Source organism: Macrobrachium nipponense, chromosome 10 (assembly GCF_015104395.2).
Source record: "Macrobrachium nipponense isolate FS-2020 chromosome 10, ASM1510439v2, whole genome shotgun sequence".
Lineage (NCBI taxonomy): Eukaryota > Metazoa > Arthropoda > Malacostraca > Decapoda > Palaemonidae > Macrobrachium > Macrobrachium nipponense.
This window is the reverse complement of record NC_087204.1, coordinates 101,200,253-101,220,711: the sequence shown is the minus strand read 5'-3', so window position 1 is coordinate 101,220,711 and position 20,459 is coordinate 101,200,253. Positions and strand designations below refer to the sequence as shown.

The following is a 20,459-nucleotide window of genomic DNA, read 5'->3' as shown; positions in this document are numbered from 1 at the left end:
TACTAATCAAAAGATGTTCGTGGACTGAATCAAGTTAACTTCAATAGTCCAAGTACATATATTGTTTCGCTCATTTGTATATTTTATATTGTATATTTTCTTTACAATAAGTGTTTGTATGCTTTGCTGCATGATCTGCTTTATATCACCTCTTGTCCTAGAAGCATGCCTGTGTTTTATAACACAATAGTCCTTATAACATTAGAAAACAACCGCTTATACTCTTGAAGTATTCTGAGGTTGCTGTTGTAATCGATTATTATTGTTGAAGTTTTTTTGTAAGAGATGAACCCATTTCCGATATTTCTTTGATGGCACATGTAATTATCATCAAATAAGCTTATTTTATTTTATTTTTTTATGTTTTTAGATTAATGATTCAGCGTTATCTTATGCACGCTTATGGTGAACATGTATTTATGTGTCCTCAGGAGACCAAAGGTATCAAAACATCAAGATATTATGAGTTGAAGTTTAAGAGCTGACCACACAGGAACCCAAGCTCATCTACCACAACACCTAGCTATTATGAATTGCTGTTTATGACTTAACAAATGAAACAGTCAGTAACTTTCAATACTGAAGCTATGTCCAGGAACACCCAGCTATTATGAATTGCTGTTTATGACTTAACAGGCAGCTGTGTTGATATTATTTATGAAAAGTTACAACACCCAGATATTATGAGTTGCTGTTTTACTTAACCAAACAGCAGCAACTCATAAAATCTGCAGTACTTTTTGTTGGACTTGTGAAATGTGGGAAAGTATTATTATTATTATTATTATTATTATTATTATTATTATTTGGTACTTAGTATGATAGAAATTAGGGCAGGTGGTGGCAACTAAGAATAGTTGGGGGTGGGGGGAGGGGGAGGGGGAGGGGGGAGGGGGGTGGTGGAATGTGTTGATGTGCAAAAATTTGTTAAGGAATGTATTGAATTTTGTAATGTTATGTGGTAAAACTGGGGTCTTAATCAACTATGCTAGCCATGGAGGGCTTTGTATATATATATAATATATATATATATATATATATATATATATATATATATATATATATATAATTAATATATATATATATATAATATATATATATATTATATATATATATATATATATATATATATATATATATATATATATATATTATATATAATATATATATATAATTATATATATCATATATATATAATATATAATATATATATATATACTATATATATATATATATATATATATATATATATAATACATGCTTTATTTTATAAAAAGGTTACTGGTCTTCTTTCCAAAGATTTCGCAATAAGTAATAATTTCTGTAAAAGATTTAACTTCTAAAACTTGTAACTTCAATGAATTACGATGATGACAGTTACTATATACACGATTTTTCCCATTATAAAATCATTTGACTTATTTATTGATTTTCACTCGAATTCCTTTTTTTTTTTTTTTTTGAAAGCGCGAATAAAAACCAGTGAATGAACGAACCCACCTGGTCTCTACGTCACGGAGTAATTAACACCTGGTCGTGAAGTCGGAACTTTTGACATTCCGAAATTTGTCGTTCAGACTTCGTTCCTCGACAATTATAGGTCATTTAACTTATTAAACTCACATTGTCACTTGCAATCTATTTCCAACACGATTCATCCGAACGCTCTTTTCTTTTGGAGAAATATATTTTGTTCGCATCGCCAGAGCGGAGATTTATGTGGGCTCGGATTGCACGGAAGGAGGAGGAAGAGGAGGAGGAATCCAATTATGCAGCGAATCGAACGCTTTATTGTCAGATTGGAGAGTGAGAGTAGAAATGCCTTTCTGGGCCACTTAGCAACGTGAGGTTAAAACGTTAAAGAGGATTTCCTGGTGGGTACCTACTTGCTACATGCTGTCGTTATTAGGGGTCCCCTATCTTTCTCTACAGCGACACACGTTTCTCTCTCTCTCTCTCTCTCTCTCTCTCTCTCTCTCTCTCTCTTTAAGACGAAGATTATCTGGTGTCGATACACTTACAGATTCACTCGTCCGGATTAGTAGTGTTTGACGAGAGTAGAGTGTTCAGATTGATAGTTCGTACTCTCTCTCTCTCTCTCTCTCTCTCTCTCTCTCTCTCTCTCTCTCTCTCTCTCTCAGCTAAACGTCGTTGTATAGATTCCTCGGTGTCAGCGTACTTGTGATCACTCTACCAAAGCATTAGTACATATCTGTTCACGTGGTCAGGACCCTAATTGATAGTCTCTCTCTCTCTCTCTCTCTCTCTCTCTCTCTCTCTCTCTCACACACACACACACAGTGGATTCCTTGGTGGCAGCATATTTTTACTCTCTCGTCCCGTCCAAACCATTATATATTTGTTAATGCTATCAGGACCCTAATTGATAGTCTCTCTCTCTCTCTCTCTCTCTCTCTCTCTCTCTCGTGGTTAGCTGGGGTAGAAAGGATATTCACTGGCCGACCCGTTTGCAAGCCAGACTCATCTCGGTGACGTGCATAGTGAATGTTCTCGTAACTACAGTGATTTTGTGAGTGACGTCACGTCACAGAGGTATACCACGACGAAGAAATGAGTGAGTAATGTTGCACCCAAGGAGGCCTTATCAGAATCTCTCCAGGGCTGTGGTCGTGTGTCGGAACTAGTTAGAAAAGTGTTAACAACCCTGATACGGTTAGTGTGAAGGGGAGGTCTTTATAAAAGTTTGCAATAAAAGAGACGGTTTGGATATACAGGAAGCCGAGAGATTGTCGACCACTTTCATGTTAACGTCAGGTAAGACCTCGATAAAAAAAAATGTTCAAAAATACTGTGTTTGTAAACAAAGATAAGATCAGCAAGGCTTTCAGAACTGGTCATTGTTGCAAGTTTCAGTTAAAAATAAAATGGAAACACTTTAAAAGTTGACATACATTCTGTAGTGACCTTTCTAAGCTCTCCATTATTAGTATATAGACATTGCTGGCTGGTCCCAGACAGATTTGTGTTAATCGTGAAGTTGATAGTTGAACGTTTATTTTGGGACTTTTATTCGCAAGAACTTGTGGCTTCATCTCTTCCTGTTGCAACATAAAAAAATATGACGATACTGTAATGCAGAATGTATACCACCCCCCCCCCCCCCCCCCCCCCCAGTCCCCCCCCCCCCCCAAATGGCTTGCGAATCGTATATTCCCTGAACGAGTCGTAGTTGGTTTAATGAACCCTTGTTGCGACTTGCCAATAAAAAACAAGAATGACTGTCACGTAATAATAATAATAATAATAATAATAATTAATAATAATAATAATAATAATTTTAAGGAGGAGGCCTCCTCTGAGGGGAATAGCATTGAATATTATAACTGTTTCAACGGCATTTAATATAGAATCTTCTCAGTTCTTCTTATTATCTTTTTCTCATCGGCATGTAGCTGGTATATCAAGGTTTCCCAAGGACATATAATAATAATAATAATAATAATAATAATAATAATAATAAAATAATAATAATAATAATATAATAATTAATAATTATTATTATTATTATTATTATTATTAAATATAGAATAGTAATAATAAAATAATAATAAAATAATAAGAATAATAATAATTATTATTATTATTATTATTATTATTAATATACAGTCATCCTGTAAGCACATACAATAATAATAATAAGAATAATAATAATAATCATAATAATAATAATAATAATAATTATAATATATAATAATAATAATCAATAATACAATAATAATAATATTATTAATTATTAATTATTATTAATATTATTATTATTATTATTTTATTGATTATTATTATTATTGTATGTGCTTACAGTGACTGATTCTATATTTAATGAAATATAATCAGTCACTGTAAGCACATAAATAATAATAATAATAATTATTATATTATTATTATTATTATTATTATTATTATTATTATTATTATTATTATTATTATTATTATTATTATTATTATTATTATTGTATATGCTTACAGTGACTGATTATATTTCATTAAATATAGAATCTCATTTGAATACAGAAGGCGAATACATAGATTAAGACAGAATATATTCGTATAGTTAAGAATAAGTGCCTTTTGAAGTGTTACATTAGCCTAAATGTAACTCTTTATGGGACAATTATCTTATGAAGTGTTATATTAACTTAATTGTAACTCTCTATAATTATGACAAGTGCCTTTTGAAGTGTTGTATTAATATAAGTGAAACCCTTCATAAGGAGATTAGGCAATGAAGTCGTGATACATGATACTGCAACGTACGATATGACAATCTGTCGTGCGAATCTTACCAAAGACATTAATGTAATGCATCAGGGGGCTGCTACGCTCCTGTCCCGAACACATACCTGCCGCTGTCACGTCACCTGGAGCTGTTTTGCATAATGAATTGGTGCCTCGTGTGTGTGTGTGTGTGTGTATGTGTGTGCGCGTGTTTGTGTACGTGTGTTTGATAGCATATGGCGAATCACCAACATCACGCGCGATTTAGACGCTTTTAAAGGGGTGGGGCGCTTCCAGCTCGAGAGAGAGAGAGAGAGAGAGAGAGAGAGAGAGAGTCCTGCAGCCTTCTAGCTAGAGAGAGAGAGAGAGAAAGAGAGATTTGATCCTAACATAATTCATTTGCTTATATACTAGTAAATCTGTGCTATTTCACTGTCATCTGAGAGAGAGAGAGAGAGAGAGAGAGAGAGAGAGAGAGAGAGAGAGAAAAGGGGCGCCCGTGTCATGTACTCCGTTTATTGGAAGTGACTCGGGGACTCCGTGCCAGCAGCTAACTACTAGCTAGCTATAGCGAGCCATCAAGCAACCTGGTGACTGTATGCTGCATGAATGTCCGTCAAAGAGTGTTCGCTCGCTTCGCATTCAGCAAGCCAGTTACGACGAGTTATTTCGTCACAATGAATTCAGTAACGGTCTGCCGTAGCGTAATGGCTTTATACATCGCGGGAAGAATAAGATTTTAATGGAAAAATGAAGTCTTGTAGTCCTATAAGATTGCGTGGTAGGGAATAATTTTGATAATTTATATATTAGGCGTTTTGCAATGATGGCCTCTCGTTGTCAAGGTCGGCAGTCCACCGTCACGCAAGTGCTTTTATGTATTATGTTGTATATATTTTATTATATGAATTATATCTGAGGAGTAAGATTGGCGCTGTTGGTATGTGTTTGTCGGTGATATTGTTTATTGAATATATATATATATATATATATATATATATATATATATATATATATATATACATATATATATATATATATATATATATATATATATATATATATATATACACACACACACTCCATGGTTATATTAAACAGTGGTGTCATGTAGCTGTTTTTTATTTTTTATTATAATTTTAGTTTTATATATCATTATCACATCTTTCCTGTGGTCGATATCGTATTTTTAATTCTACTGGGATTAACATTACAAACATGAGTTTGATGTTATTATTATTATTATTATTATTATTATTATTATTATTATTATTATTATTATTATTATTATTATATTAACTGCATTGCAAACCCAAATCAATGCAGCAGTGATGCCGACTATTATGTCAATAATACTGTCAACAAAACATTTCGTCATTTCTTCTCCTCACATTACCTGAAGAATTTCCAAGGTTCAGTTTTGTGCTGCTTTCTCTCTCTCTCTCTCTCTCTCTCTCTCTCTCTCTCTCTCTCTCTCTCTCTCTCTCTCCCTAAGGCCTGATAGAGAGAGAGAGAGAGAGAGACTGAGACAGAGAGATTCTAGGCTCGAAAGATCTCTTCTCTGTGTACCCTTTAATGGCAAACTTGCAAAAACACACGAGACCAAATATAATGAGATAAGTAAGTCCCCAAAATTGGAACGCTTGTAGCAGCAGCAGCAGCAGCCTTAAGCCCCCCCCCCCCCCCCCCCCCCCCAACCCTGAGGGTGGGGGGTGAAGTTATATAGGTTGACCTGCGTGTTTGTGTTAACAAAGGGCTTCACTTCACTTCACGGCTTTTACGTCAGACCAGACTAACATGCAGTAGCAGTAGAAGATCATCTTCAGAGTCGTCAGCAGTTGTCTCGCTCTTTTGTGACGTCTGTCAAGACAGGCTCTGACCGCGATCTGTTCTGTGTTTATTAACTTGCAAGAAGAAGTGTCGTTTAATGCTCAATTTGTCTGGTGTTTATTTGCAGTGTTACAAGAAGAGCAAAGTTTACGGCAGAGTTTCGTGAGAGAGATATTTCTCGGGTGGGGAAGGGGGAAAAAAACTGCAGTAGTATATTGAGCGGTGGCTCTGCAGTAGTGTTTGATTGGACCAAAGCACCTGCTGTGCATTGAGTTGGGAGAACTTCCTGCAGTCAGTGCATTCTTCTGCTGATGCAATTCCCTTCAATCAGTGCAGTTTCTTTTGCTACAAGCTCTTGAAATCAGCGCATTCTTCTGTAGATACAGTTCCCTTCAATCAGTGCTGTTTCTTTAGCTACAAGTTCTTGAAATCAATGCAGTTTCTTTAGCTACAAGTTCTTGAAATCAATGCAGTTTCTTTAGCTACAAGTTCTTGAAATCAAGTGCTGTTTCTTTAGCTACAAGTTCTTGAAATCAATGCAGTTTCCTTAGCTACAAGTTCTGCAATGTGTTCAGTATGCTGTAGCTACAACTTCTTACAGTCAGTGCAGTTTCTATGGCTATAACATCTTGCAATCAGTGCAGCCTTCTGTAGCTGTAACTTCGTTTAACCAGTGCAGTAGTCTTGCGTAGCTACAAATCTTGCAATCTGTACAACCTTTTGTAGCTACAATTGTTGAAATCTTTGCAATGTTCTGTAGCTGAAGTTCTTGCAATCAATGCAGTTTCTGTAGCTACAAGTTCTTGAAATCTGTGCAGTTTCTGTAGCTACAATTCTTGCAATAAACGCAGTTTCTTTTGCTACAATTCTTACAATCAATGCAGCTGTATCTGCAATTATTGCAATCAATGCAGTTTCTGTAGATACAACTACCTGCAATCAGCGCAATTTCTGTATCTACAACTTCTTGCAATTAGAGCAGCCATCTGTAGCTTTCTTACCATACCATATATCATGATTTAGGTCCCAGTTCAAACTCAACCTGAGCATTTGGGATAATCGGCAAAAAAGTTGAAATCCTACAGGGATTAGCCCCCCTGTTCTGTAGACAGCTCCAAGGCAAAACCGATGCATATTACGCACGTACCCCTTTGAACTCTGAAAAAGAACCATCTGGTGTATGTACCAATGAGGTTCATTAGCAATATGCTGGATATAGTCGAGGGGGAGGAACTGAACTCTTTCGATACTAATTGCTGGGGGAAGAAGAAACTTCTGGACGACAGGAACATGGACTTCATCAGCTTCATCGCTTGGAGGACTGAGGCCAAGGTGAGGACTGAGGAGGTTTCTCAGGTGAACGAGCCGAGTTACATTTGAACGAGGCGTTGTAAGAATTGAAGATATTCCAAGACATTTTCTTTTTAGTCGTTTGGAGCTGAGCTATAACTGCTGGTATTTTTTAATAGTCATTAAGGAATCCCTAATTTTTTTTATAATGCCAAAGTAATTTAGAGGATATTCTCCTGTCTAACCTTGTAGTTTTGTAACCACCTGTGGAATACAATTGCATCCCCTGTGGGGTAATCCAATTGTATCCAGCACTGTGGAATACAATTGTATCCACCCTGTGGAACCTTACCTTGGTTTATCAACTGTAGGAATCCCAGTAAAATCCCCCGATCAATTTACCCCTAATTGGAATTCCAACCCCCCCCCCCCCCCCCCCCCCCCCCCCGCCACCCCCCATCCCCCCCCCCCCCCCCCCCCCCCCCCCCCACCACCCCCCCCCCCCCCCCCCCAGAATACCAGGTGGTATCTCCTGTGGGATCCAATTCTATTCCCCCTGTAGAATCCAGTAGTATCTCCTGTGGAAGACAATTGTATCCCCCAAAAGTGGAATACATTTGTACCCCCTGTGGGATCCAGTTGTATCTCCTGTGGAATCCAACTGGATCCCCTGGGGGATCCATTTGTACCCCTTATGGAATCTAACGGCATTCCCCCAAAAGTGGAATCCGATTGTATCCCCAGTGGAAGCCAACTGTTTATCCCTTGTGGAATCCAGTTATTCTATCCCGTGTGTAATCCAACCAAAGCAAAAATGGTCAGCGTTGTGTCATAAGGTTAAAATCTGATTACGATACTACCAAGTTTTGCAACGCCTGCAGGTTTCCTATCCTCGGACGGAAAAGAAGCCATTGTCAGCCTTAAAAGATGAATAGATCATAGAAATAATGATAATTTTTCAGTGTGCAGATGTGTATATAAGGTCTTGAGGAACCAGGCCAGCGAGGGCACTTTAAACTGGCATTGAAACATCAGTGCTATGTAGGACAAAAACGTGAAACATCTTGGATGTAGGGGAATCCATAGAATCACGCCTCTACATTCTTCACTTCTGGAGCTCAAGACCCAAGACCCTTTTGTATGGCCTCCGTCTTTTGAGGGTCAAATGGAATTCTTGTCTGTATGCTACTTATAGCACATAGGTCTATGGTTTAGGTTGTCTGTATGTTACTTATAGCACACATAGGTCTACGGTTTAGGTTGTCTGTCTGTATGTTACTTATAGCACTTAAAGGTCTACAGTTTAAGTTGTCTGTATGGTACTTATAGCACACATAGGTCTATGGTTTAGGTTGTCTGTATGCTACTTATAGCACACATAGGTCTACGGTTTAGGTTGTCTGTATGTTATTTATAGCACTTAAAGGTCTACAGTTTAAGTTGTCTGTATGGTACTTATAGCACACATAGGTCTACGGTTTAGAAATGTGACGGAGGCCTGTTATGGCAATGTTGTCTCTATTTTAGATTATCGTGTATTCTTCGAATTGGGTTTTGGATTATTTGGTCAGTTCACAAGTTTCTTATAAGAGCTTTATTCATTCTTGTTTGATTGCATAGCAGATGGATAGGGCAGAGATGTGTAGCGCAAGTGTGGGCTACAAATATTTGATTTGACCATGAGTATTAGTAGTGGTTCTTTCCAGAACTGATGCATGGGTTGCAAATAACCTATGATGCACTTAACTACGTTTTAGTAGTGATCCTTTCCAGGACTGATGCAAGGGTTGCAAATATTCGTGGTGCACTTAGCTACGTTTTAGTAATGATCCTTTCCAGAACTGATGCGTAGGCTGCAAATATTCGTGATGTACCCAGTTGGGTTTTAGCAGTATTTGTTTCCAGACCTGATATGTGACCACTCGTATTACTAATCTTAGTTTTAAAATGTGTCCATTCCACCTCTGCTCATTGATCGTAAAAGGACGAAATAAAGACTGAGAGAACTAGACTGATGGCAACTCACCAAGGCAGACTGAAACCGAACTGAGGTACGGGTATACAACCTTCTCATAAGCCAATGTTGACTCAGCAAATATCTCTCAGCTACGCTATTTATTTATATTCACCAAGTGATACACAGTTTTCTAAAGAGATCAACATTAACTTAATGAACAGGGGGTTAGGGGGGGGTGTAATAGAACGTGTCATTACTGCAAATACCACGATTTAATTTTTTGTAGAGTCGTGGTAAACAGTCACTGTACCAGACTCAAAGCATGAAAGAGGTTTGTCATGTTGCTGCATCAAGGAAGTCTTACGTTTTCGTATCAAGAATCTATTTATATATCTATATAGAATCTGCTCTCGTCCGTATCGGAGGCGTAAGGGAAGAAGCTCTGCTGGCATAAACCCAGCTAAATTTCACAGTGCTTAATGTGTGCGCTATGTATTTTTAGCATTTACTTATTACTTTATAGGGATAGGGAACGCTTTTTTTTCCTGTAAGTAACAGAAGAATCTTATCTCACAGAAGAATCTTATCTCATTCGAATGAGAATAATGATAAAAAAGTTAGCAATATTGATAGATAAAAGGCATACTTTGATAAGAAAGATCACAAACTCGTTTTGTGGACATTAAGGTTTTCTAATTGATGAGATTAATCATAGCAAAATGTAGACAGTAAGTCCTTTTCTTTATAATGAGATTTAGTATAGCAAAATGCATAAAAAGAAAGGCCTTGCTTTCCTCTTCACTGGAGAGACATTGGACTACATATCCAACGATGCCTTAACAAGGAGAGAGAGAGAGAGAGAGAGAGAGAGAGAGAGAGAGAGAGCGGGGGAACAGTAGACCAGGAACAAATAGTTGAAACCTTCAAACAATTAAGCGTCGTATGGCTTCTCTCTCTCTCTCTCTCTCTCTCTCTCTCTCTCTCTCTCTCTCTCTCTGTCAGGTCACTTGCACCAGCAAACAGTCCTGTGTATGTACACAGTCCAGTGTATACCTAGTATACCACAGCTTGTAGAGTCACTGAAAGCCCTTTTGATTTGAAGTAGATGTTCGTTGTCTTTTTTAAGTTTTTAGATCGTTCGACTGAAGGTAAATAAACTAACGTTGTTTGCTGCGATATATTCCTTGGATCTGAAAAGAAAATCAGATGATGTTTTCTTTGTGTATTTAGATCGTATGACTAAAAGAAGAGGTTAAGGTTATTTGCTGAATCCTTTCATTGATAGGAAATAGGATCTGATGTTTATTTTTTCGTGTATTGATGAAAGACTCTTCAAGGTTATTTACTGAAATATTTTTTTTAATACGAAAGAGGATGGGATGTATTTTTTTATTGAGATCGTATGAATGAAAGAAAATATTAATATTTACTGAAATTTATCAGAGAGAGAGAGAGAGAGTTATGCTATAATGATAATAACTTTATTTCCAACTTGACACTGGCTTATCTACAATTTATATTAAATACTCATAAGGCAAGTAATGACAGATCACCATAGAAATAACTTGATAGTAAGTGGATAGAGAGAGAGAGAGAGAGAGAGAGAATTGTGTGTAGAAATATATATATAAAAAAATATCGTGGTCATTTTTAAACTTTCACCTTATTTTCAGTACAAAAGGAGTGTGACTCTTTTGTTACGGGACTTGTCGGAGACTCTTGCGTGTAACATTAAAAAAATAGTTTTTTCATCAAATTATAAATTTGTTCATTTTCAACTTTATAACCTGAAGGTGACGTCATTGAATTTTTCAGAAAGGATTATTGAAATAATTGAAAATTATATCGTGGAGGTTTGTTGAGGATATCGTGTATATTGACCAATTAACATCTGCAAGTTCATCAACTTGAAACTCACGAGGCAAACTTAGAAAATGATTTCCTTGCTTTTGATAAATTCAGACACAACTCGGCTAGCTAATGTGAACTGACGATGGGGTACCACATTCAAAACTGGTTCCTTTCATCATTGATATTTTATCCCTTGAATTGAAACAATTTTTAGAAGAGGGTGGAAAGTTAGTGAAATGAGCTATGTTGAACTTATGCACTTGACAGTACAAGCTGATGTAGTACATTTAATGATTCAGGTTTCTCTCTTGTATTTGTTTTATTTATAATTTACAGGATAGTTTGCAATCTAGGGTTAATAGGTAAGATTGTTTAGCTTATACTGGTGTTTTATACGTTCTCAGTGTTTTGTGCAAATTCAATAAACCATTAGTTATGTTTTCCTTTCCTTTTTGAAGTGTTTTTGGCCTGAATATAGCATGAGTTTAGTTATATTGCTATTTTATCTAAGTCTTTTCCATTTTATACGTTTACAGTGTTTTTATCACAAGTTCAATAGAACATAAGATATATTTTCTCTCCTTTTCAAAGTTATTTTGGTCTGATTATTGCATGAGTTTAGTTGTATTGCTATTTTTACCACTTTTCTTTTTGGAATGGAAATGGGTTCACTGTTATTTGTCATTTTTGAAAATGTATCCTGTTTGGCAAATCCTGTTTACGAGAAAGTTATATAAATGGTTTTAGAATATGACGAAGAAATGTTACCTTCTTAAGTTATTGGGAATATCAGATATTAATATTTCCTTGCAAGATGAGTCTTTGCTTTCTTCATAGAAAGAGTTGAATGTTTTTTTTTTAATATGATTAATAAAGATTCACAAGTTATTTGGAATAACAAACATAAACATTCTCCTTATTTTCCTCACAGAAAGCGTTAAATATTTCTTAATATAATGAAACAATATTCATAACTTATTTTTTATAACAAACATTAAAATTTTCTTTATCAAAACCCCCATATTTTTCCCTCGCAGAAAGTGGAAGAGAGGGTCGGAAAGCCCCCTGTGGGACGCCCTAGGAGTGGCACTATTGGGGCCACGGGCCTGTTTCAAGGCCGACGCGCCGGGGGATACCACTCTGAAGGATACTTCTCCTCGGATCAGGACGACGAGACCCCCAGGAGGACAGGTATAGGATACTCGTAGATTACTCGAAGATGTTGCCCCTGTAGTTTTCACACTTCGTAATTGGCAATTCAAAGCATTCTTGTGTTTGTTTTTTCAGACTGATACCTTTATTTTTTTTAAGATAGTATTTTTCATTTTTTATAGGAATGATTAGTTTTTGCATCACATATTATATAATCTTTTTCTGGAGGTAGATTTAAATTTATAATAAGTGTCAAGGAATTATCAGATCATATGTCAGTTTCTCTAGAGGTACATTTAAATTTGTGATAAATGTCAAGGAATTATCAGATCATATAAAATAATTTTTTGGAGGTAGATTTAAATTTGTGATAAATGTCGATGAATTATCAGATCACACATATATAGTCGTTTTTGTAGAGGTATATTTAAATTTGGGAAAAGTGTCTAAGAACTATCAGATTATATGTAATAGCTTGTCTAGAGCTGAATTTAAATTTTTAACTACTGTCAAGGAATCATCACATCATATGTAATAGTTTTTCAAGAGACAGATTTACATTTGTGATAAATGTCAAGGAAACCCTTCTGAGGTGTCGAGGAATTATCACATCATATATAATAGTTTTTCAAGAGACAGATTTAGATTTTTGATAAGTGTCGAATAAAACCTTAACCTTTTTGCCAACTTCCTCCAATAACATGATTATCTGTCACAGCAGATCTGAAGTCTCCTCGGTCACCAAGAACCCCGGAACTACGTTCGCCACAGACTCCCCAGAGGCTCGTCAGATCAACGTCTCAAGATTCAGCCAAGGGAGCGAGTCTTAAGTGAGTCATGGGTCGTATTGAGAGTCTAGTTTAACTTAATTTTGCTCTAGATTGCAAGTTGAAAAGGGGAGTACCAGTGAGCAAGGATGTTAAGGCAGTTGACATCATCGAGTTCACTGTCATTTTTCTTTTATAAATGGTTGGAAGAATTTAATGTCTTAGGCTTAAAATGTTGTCAATTTATCCTATATTTTCTGCATGTTATTTTTAATGTTTTGAGTTTTATTGATTTTAGGGGGCTAGGTTGGTAAAAGCCATCACATTATAAAGTATGTGGTGTCCCCTAACTCCTTTTAAATGAAGGAATAGGACTGTAGGGTAAATAAAGACATTCATTTAAACATTTAACGGTTAAAATTCTCACTTGCACTCTGTAGTTAACTGTTTACTTCACTATTTTCAATCTTCATAATTGTTCTGTTTCTTGTTTGTGTGACTGAATTCTGCTTACTCCATCAAAGTTGTTTTTTTCTCTAAAGTCAATATATTTTTTCCTAATTTATGTTTTTCTTCTCTAAGCCTTTTTCTTTATTTGCTAGTAGGTGAAGAAAAATAAGCTTTTCATTTTTTATTTCTTTTTATGTTTTAGGCCTTTTTATGTTGTCCCTATATGTATGGCATGTGACCTTAAAAAAAAAAAAAACTCACCGAGTGTGAATAATGAATAACACACCATCCGAAATCTTTTCCTCAAGACGTTAAATACACATTTCTTAACACGGTCATCCAAATAATCATTTTGCAAGGGCATGTTAATACTTGAAAGAGGAAGCATGATTGTAATTGTAAAAAAAAAAAAAAAAAAAAAAAACTCACATGACGGGGGGTAAAGCAACACTCGCAATCTCTTTTTAGTGTTTTCAACGACACAGCCGAGATATAATAAACAGACTTTGAAGACGTAACTACTACTAAGAGGAAATATAACATTGCAAGACTGACACTTCGTCGAAACCTTTTTGCAGAAGGTTCGTTTGGCTACTAATACGGCAGAAACCGTCTGTTTGCTTTGTGATGAACGCCTAACCCAATAACAATCCGTTATAACCTCTCGCAAACTAACAGTGTGTGTGTGAAGAAGTCACAACATATCCATCCCTTCAGTGACTCGTAGATATGTATACTAACAGCTCCTAATAATGATAATAATAATAATGATAATAATAATAATCCAACCCAATGCACCTTGATTTATGAGAATGCGAGAATGTGTCTCTCTCTAACAACAACAACAACAACAATCCCGAACCGGGTATATAGTCCTCCACACAAGTCCTGCTGCTGGGGCAGTAGACGATTTGAAATCACCAATCACCACTTAGCTCCATTCTCACTAACAATGATGTTAGTCGAAACAGTCAGTCTCTTAATAATCCAGTTGAATGAGATAAAATTAAAAAAAGAAAAAGATTTGGTGGTGTCAGGGGGTTTCAAAGATGAAATGTTTTTGCCAGGATGCGTACCCCAAGCCCCGATAGTTCAAGTAGGGCTTCCCACACCATGACCCTCAATGAATCGGCGTCCTACTTGATCGAGAAGATGATGAGCGGGACCCCGGAAACTCAGAGGTACGCATTTATGAACCAGTGTGTGTGTGTGTGAGTACGCGAATGTGTTGGTGTGTGTGTGTCTGCGCAAGTGTGCGCACGTGTGTGTATCTCTCAAGTGTATACACACACAACAGCAACAACTTTTGTTAACATGAGGATGTGTCCACACTGCAGTAAAACGTGTCTCAAAATGTCATAAACATGTCACTAACTTGAAAATATGTCATAAACATGTCTGCAACTTATCATACATATTGCAAACAGGTTGACGACAAGTCAATGAATGCGAGTCGCACTGGTCAGGACTCCTAATAAGTCATAAACTTGTATTCAACATTTTTGTGATATGTTTGAGACAAGTTGCTGACATGTTTATCTCGTGCATATCATAAACAGGTAGACTGTAAGTGGAGACCGTTGTTGACCAGTGCTGTATAATCGTAATTCGCACTGGTCAGGACTCCTAATAAGTCATAAACTTGTATTCAACATTTTTGTGATATGTTGAAGACAAGTTGCTGACATGTTTATCTCTTGCATATCACAAACAGGTTGACAACAAGTCAATGACTGCAAGTGGAGACCGTCGTTGACCTGTACTGTATAATCATAATGGGCACTGGATAGGACTCCCAGTGAGTCATTAACTTGTATTCAACATGTTTGCAATGTATGAGATAAGTTGCCGACATGTTTATGACATGTATTAACTGTGGTGTGGACACACCCTGAGGAGATACAGATACTACTACTACATATTTTCCCTTAGCAAAGAACTTTTCTGGCTGAATATGATTCTAGTAGCCTTGCTTCTTAGTACAGTACAATTTCTGCTGCTAGCTGCTGCTGCATCTGCTGCTATACCTACTGCTGCTTGCCTGTAAGCCATTACTTCTGTATTGAAAGTCTTTTTTTAGCCTTTTGGAATCATGTCAGAAATAGTCCCTCTTGTGGGAGACTCGATGGTGGGTGCTCGAGAACTTGGCCAGTTGATTCCTGCGCGGCGGCGATGGTGATAACAATGATTCCGATTATATTATTAGTTACATTGTTGTCAGGTTTATATAAAAAGTACATATTAACTTGAGCTCAGCTGTTTAAAGGGATTGGCTTATTCAGATCGCTAAATTTTTCTGTGCTTTTGTATTTAAATCGTATTAAGTCAGTCCAGAGCAGTCGCCTTGATGCTGTGTATACGAGTTGTTGATAAAAGTCGTCTTCCCCTTACCCATTTAACCCTAATGAGATAATATTCCTCACATTTATGTGTAGTATAGTAGTCAACAATAGTTCTGAAGTAGCAGTGTAAAGATCATTAGCTGGACCTTAGAGGAAATTCACTTTAATTCGTGAAAATCTTGTGAGATTGGACTCAACGACGGTGTACTCTGCAGCTAATTGTAGCTTTCGTTAACATCCATTGCATAGCTTTTAAACTCCTTTAAAAGCTGATGCTACCTATATCCCTAAGTGATGATCTAGTAATGATTTGGATTGCTGTGAAAGTGCAGCCATGTGACTTGCCTGCTAGGAAATTATGCAGAGGAATCTTTGTTAAACAACCACCTACCTCCATTCCTCGTGAATGTGTCTGTCTACTTATATTAGGGCGGTAAATCTTAATTGTACCATTTCTCAAACAGTTTCGGGTCATGCTAGACTTCTGCTTAAAATTCAAGCATAGACTCATTTCTGGGGCTTACATCAATTGCAAGAACATCATAACCGGCGTATGTAGGTAGTGGAACGTGTACAAGCGGAAATGGGTCACAAGACACAATTCTCAAAGATGGGTCGGAATCCTCTGTTCAGGTGGGATTTGCTTCAGAATCTCACAATGAAAAGAAAAATCTAATCCTGTCACACAAAATAGCCTCAGTCTTGATAGCAGAATTGGTTCCATTTATATCAGCTGTTAAACTTATGAAGGTACACCCTCACCCAAGTTTGTATTCCGTCACGTGGCTGCCCTTGAAGATTACTGTCACTAAACCTTTTCCCTACAGATCGAATATTTTCTGAAGTGATTTGAACCTGCTCATGTAGACATTAAAGGAAATGACGATAAATCGCTTACTTTATTAGACTAAACGTGAAAAGGTCCTTAAACTATTGTGGCACTATGGGTGTCCATCTCGAAGAATAAAGTCTGGGATTTCTGGAGTGAACCAAGAGAGAATAACAAAGAACTGGACAAGCCCATTTGATAGTAATTTAATAATCATCACCCGTGAATCACTGGATTTTTGCATAAAACGTATTGCAATCTGTTAGATACAATATAAATTATACTATTTTGTTTTACATGAGTACACCGTTTGGGCTACCTGTCAAAAACATTTTACACAACCAACTGTAACTTAACTAAAGAAATACCAAGGCACTAGGATGCAAAACTAACACTGATATTCAGCATAGGAAAACCATATTTTTGAAAAAACATAATAGAGAGAAGTTTTAAGTCGTAGCTACTGCCACAATGAAGGGGAAAATTGTGCTTTTTAACTTCCCAAAGATTTTGCCATTGGAAAGAGGAGCAGGATACTGGTATGCTACACTATAAAGCCGTTTTCAATTTACTTCAGAATGTGAGTCTTAGTCCTGCAGTTTATTAAATGCCTGGATAGGCAAAAGAACTATTTCGAGTGGATGGTTTCATTGCGAATCGTTCGTGAATTTTGAATAAAGTGAAACTTCATGTAAGTGTCCTGCCCCATAACAAGAAACTTCCCAACAATGTTGCTCCTCCAAAATATTGCTGCAACACAGTCCTTCAACAAGAAAGCTTAGATAATGTCATTATTTTCTTTATAAATATCAATTCGAAATATTTATAACACAGAAACCCATTATTAATTTTGCGTAAATTTGATATGTAACATTTTAGAAAGACAAGGAAGGGGAACTGTGCTGACTGAACGTACTTTAGGTTCCAATATTTATGCGATGTCTGATCCCTAACTTTTCATAATGTTATAGAAAGTCTTATAAAAAATAGTTGCGTACGATTGCTCATAAATATGGAACACCCACGTCCTGGTAATGTAGTTCTCTTTGAAACTACATTTGTTAAAAGTCAAAAACATTGAATCACTCACTTGGGAAAACAGAAGATAATGGTAAAACAGTGGTAATACGGCATTCCTTATTGATCCCTGCTTCGTAGAGAGTGCTTGCCATTACAAAAACACATTTTTACAAAGCAACCATCATCGTCATGTAGCCTTTGCTTTGCAATCCTTTGGCAATTACAGACATTATAAGGTGCTTTTCATTAAAGCCTTGCAATGATGATTTTCCTGTCTCAAGTATGAATTTACCGTTTTCCACAACTTTCTTCGTGTGAGCTTTCTTACCCTTTCGTTTGTTCTGTCCTTTTGGGAATGAACTTGTAACAGCTTTTGTTTTAATTTTATTTAACACTGTAGTCTTATTTTTTTTAAATCTTAGTTTTTAGCTCTTTTATCAGAATGTTGTACCTTATTTTGGGGGTTGTTCCCTGGTAGTGTTATGTTTATTTAATTGGTAAAAATATAATTTTGATTGACATATATATATATATAAACATTGGTTAAAATCTCATTTATGTGCTGTGTGAGTGCCCATACGAAGGTAAAATTTAACTCTTTCTGATTTATCATGTTTTGTATTTATTATTAAGGGCTGTAGAGCGTAGTATTGTAATTGAATGTTAGAAAGCGTGAGAGAGAGAGAGAGAGAGAGAGAGAGAGAGAGAGAGAGAGAGAGAGAGAGAGAGAGAGAGAGAGAGAGTTTAGTTTTGAAAGTAACTACGTAGAGTAACGAGATCCTGTACTACTGTATTATTGATTTAACTACTTGCTACAACAAGTCCTTTTCCTACTACCAAGACACTTGACAACAATTACTGCTCATAGTTATGTTATTTGTTTCCTTCTTCAAACTAGAACTAAAATATTAGTGAAATAACAAAGTTCTCTAGATCTGTGCTATATGTGGTATCAGTATGTCCCTCTTTTATATTGTGGTTAAGCCACTTATGATTTGTAAGTAGGTGTCAGCTAAACATTTGCCAAGTTTTGTTGTTTTGAATGTCGCAAATAACAGTCTGTCTGTAGCATAGGTTTAAAATAGTCTCTTAGAATTATAAGTAGTTTTATTGTTTGACAGCGATCATAGCCAGTTCTTGTTGTCTTTCAAGCATTGAAGAAAATTAGAAATAAAAGCTTTGCCCATCAGATTTCCAAATGTAGAAGATTTAGCTACTATACCATTGAACATCTTAACAAAACAGTAATGAATATTTATTCAAAATGATTACAGCACTCATATGTTGTTTTCAGATGATGACACAGCCAGAAATATGACATTTTAATTATTTTTCCAAGAGTTCACGTGAAAGATTATTAATACTATTATTATCCAGAAGATGAGCCATATTTATATTAAATTCAGCCTTCCAAAGAATATGGCACTTATAAAAGAAATGACTGAAGATAACGGGAAATACAGAAAAAAAAGAGATCAGTTACTGAAAATATAAGATAAATGAACAAATTGATAATTAAAGAAATGAAAAATGTAGATAAACTATTAAAAATACAAGATTTTTTTTTTAGCGTAGTAATATATTGCATCTTCGCTTGATCTTTTGAGGAACGAATTGATAAATAAAGAAATGAAAAATGTAGATAAACTATTAAAAATAAAAGGAGAATTGTTTTAGTGAAGTGCTTGAACTTTTGACAGTAAAGTACAATGACAAACATTGTTAAGGGAAATAAGGTAACATAGTTGATTCCTTGTTTTCATGTGAACACAGACTGCAATACACGTACCACGTACTCGAAAAAAAATGGATATTGGATACTGGTAAAAAAAAAAAAAAAAAAAAAAAACTCACAATACAGGGCCTGTAATACATCTTGGAGAAGGCATATCGAAAAATATTCTTCTTTTTAATTTTTCTGCCATCTGTATTTGATTAATGTTGTTGCAAAACTTTCGTCAAAAGTTCATGTACTGTTTTTTTTTCTTTTTCCTTTTTCACTGGTCATTTTGTTTTCTGTTAAAATGTTTTTTTCATTATTTAGGAATTTCTCGCTGTCTTGCATTCCATTTTAGTTTTCCAGTCTGATATTCTTTTCCTCACTGTCGTGTTTGTTAATGATTGAGTATAATGATAATGATTTTTTTAACCAACAAAATGTGCAATGTGAAAATTCAATTTTCATGTTGGAAACGTTTTGATCAAATGGCGTACTGTATCTTTTATAATGCGTGCTCTGCAGTGTCTAATTTTGTATGTCTGACTGGACGCATCATTTTGTAAACAAAATATCAATAGAACAGACATCTTTGTCAAGATAGATAAGCAATTTGGGCTTGGAACCACCACCATAGGGTACAGAAAAGACCAGTGAAAAGAACAACGAACCTTTTGCGTAGCAACAATAGTGACCAAATTGCAAACATTGCACATTTGGTCCTCAACACCCACAATATCTCCCGACTTCATTCATATACACATAATCATTTTGCCCTTTTAAGTTGTTTGCTTTTATTTTTTCCACTCTTTGTTTTGTCTTGAAGATCTTCGTACTGCAACTGTCATCCCTCCATTGTGTTAGTGATAACGATTGTAATTTCACTGTTATTATTTGTGTCCGTAGCTTTTGTCATAACCTTGTTAAGGTCTCTCTTGTCAGGTCATGAATAGAGTTTCATTGACGTAGGTTTAAATCAGGTAATGTAAGACTGGTTACTAAACCACTATTTGCTGGA

General features: G+C 35.8%; 1 protein-coding gene across 13 annotated transcripts in view; it reads left to right on the top strand.

The window, feature by feature from the left end:
• Positions 1–20,459, top strand: part of LOC135223820 (mucin-2-like) — a 503,176-nt gene that overhangs the window by 457,469 nt on the left and 25,248 nt on the right. For 10 of the 13 annotated variants that reach the window (XM_064262658.1, XM_064262652.1, XM_064262659.1 and 7 more), the window contains 3 exons: positions 12,202–12,355; positions 13,035–13,146; positions 14,601–14,714. In XM_064262658.1, coding sequence (XP_064118728.1) covers positions 12,202–12,355; positions 13,035–13,146; positions 14,601–14,714 — 380 coding nt within the window. The remainder of the gene's footprint in view (positions 1–12,201; positions 12,356–13,034; positions 13,147–14,600; positions 14,715–20,459) is intronic. The other 3 variants (XM_064262653.1, XM_064262656.1, XM_064262657.1) reach the window with 3 other exon arrangements.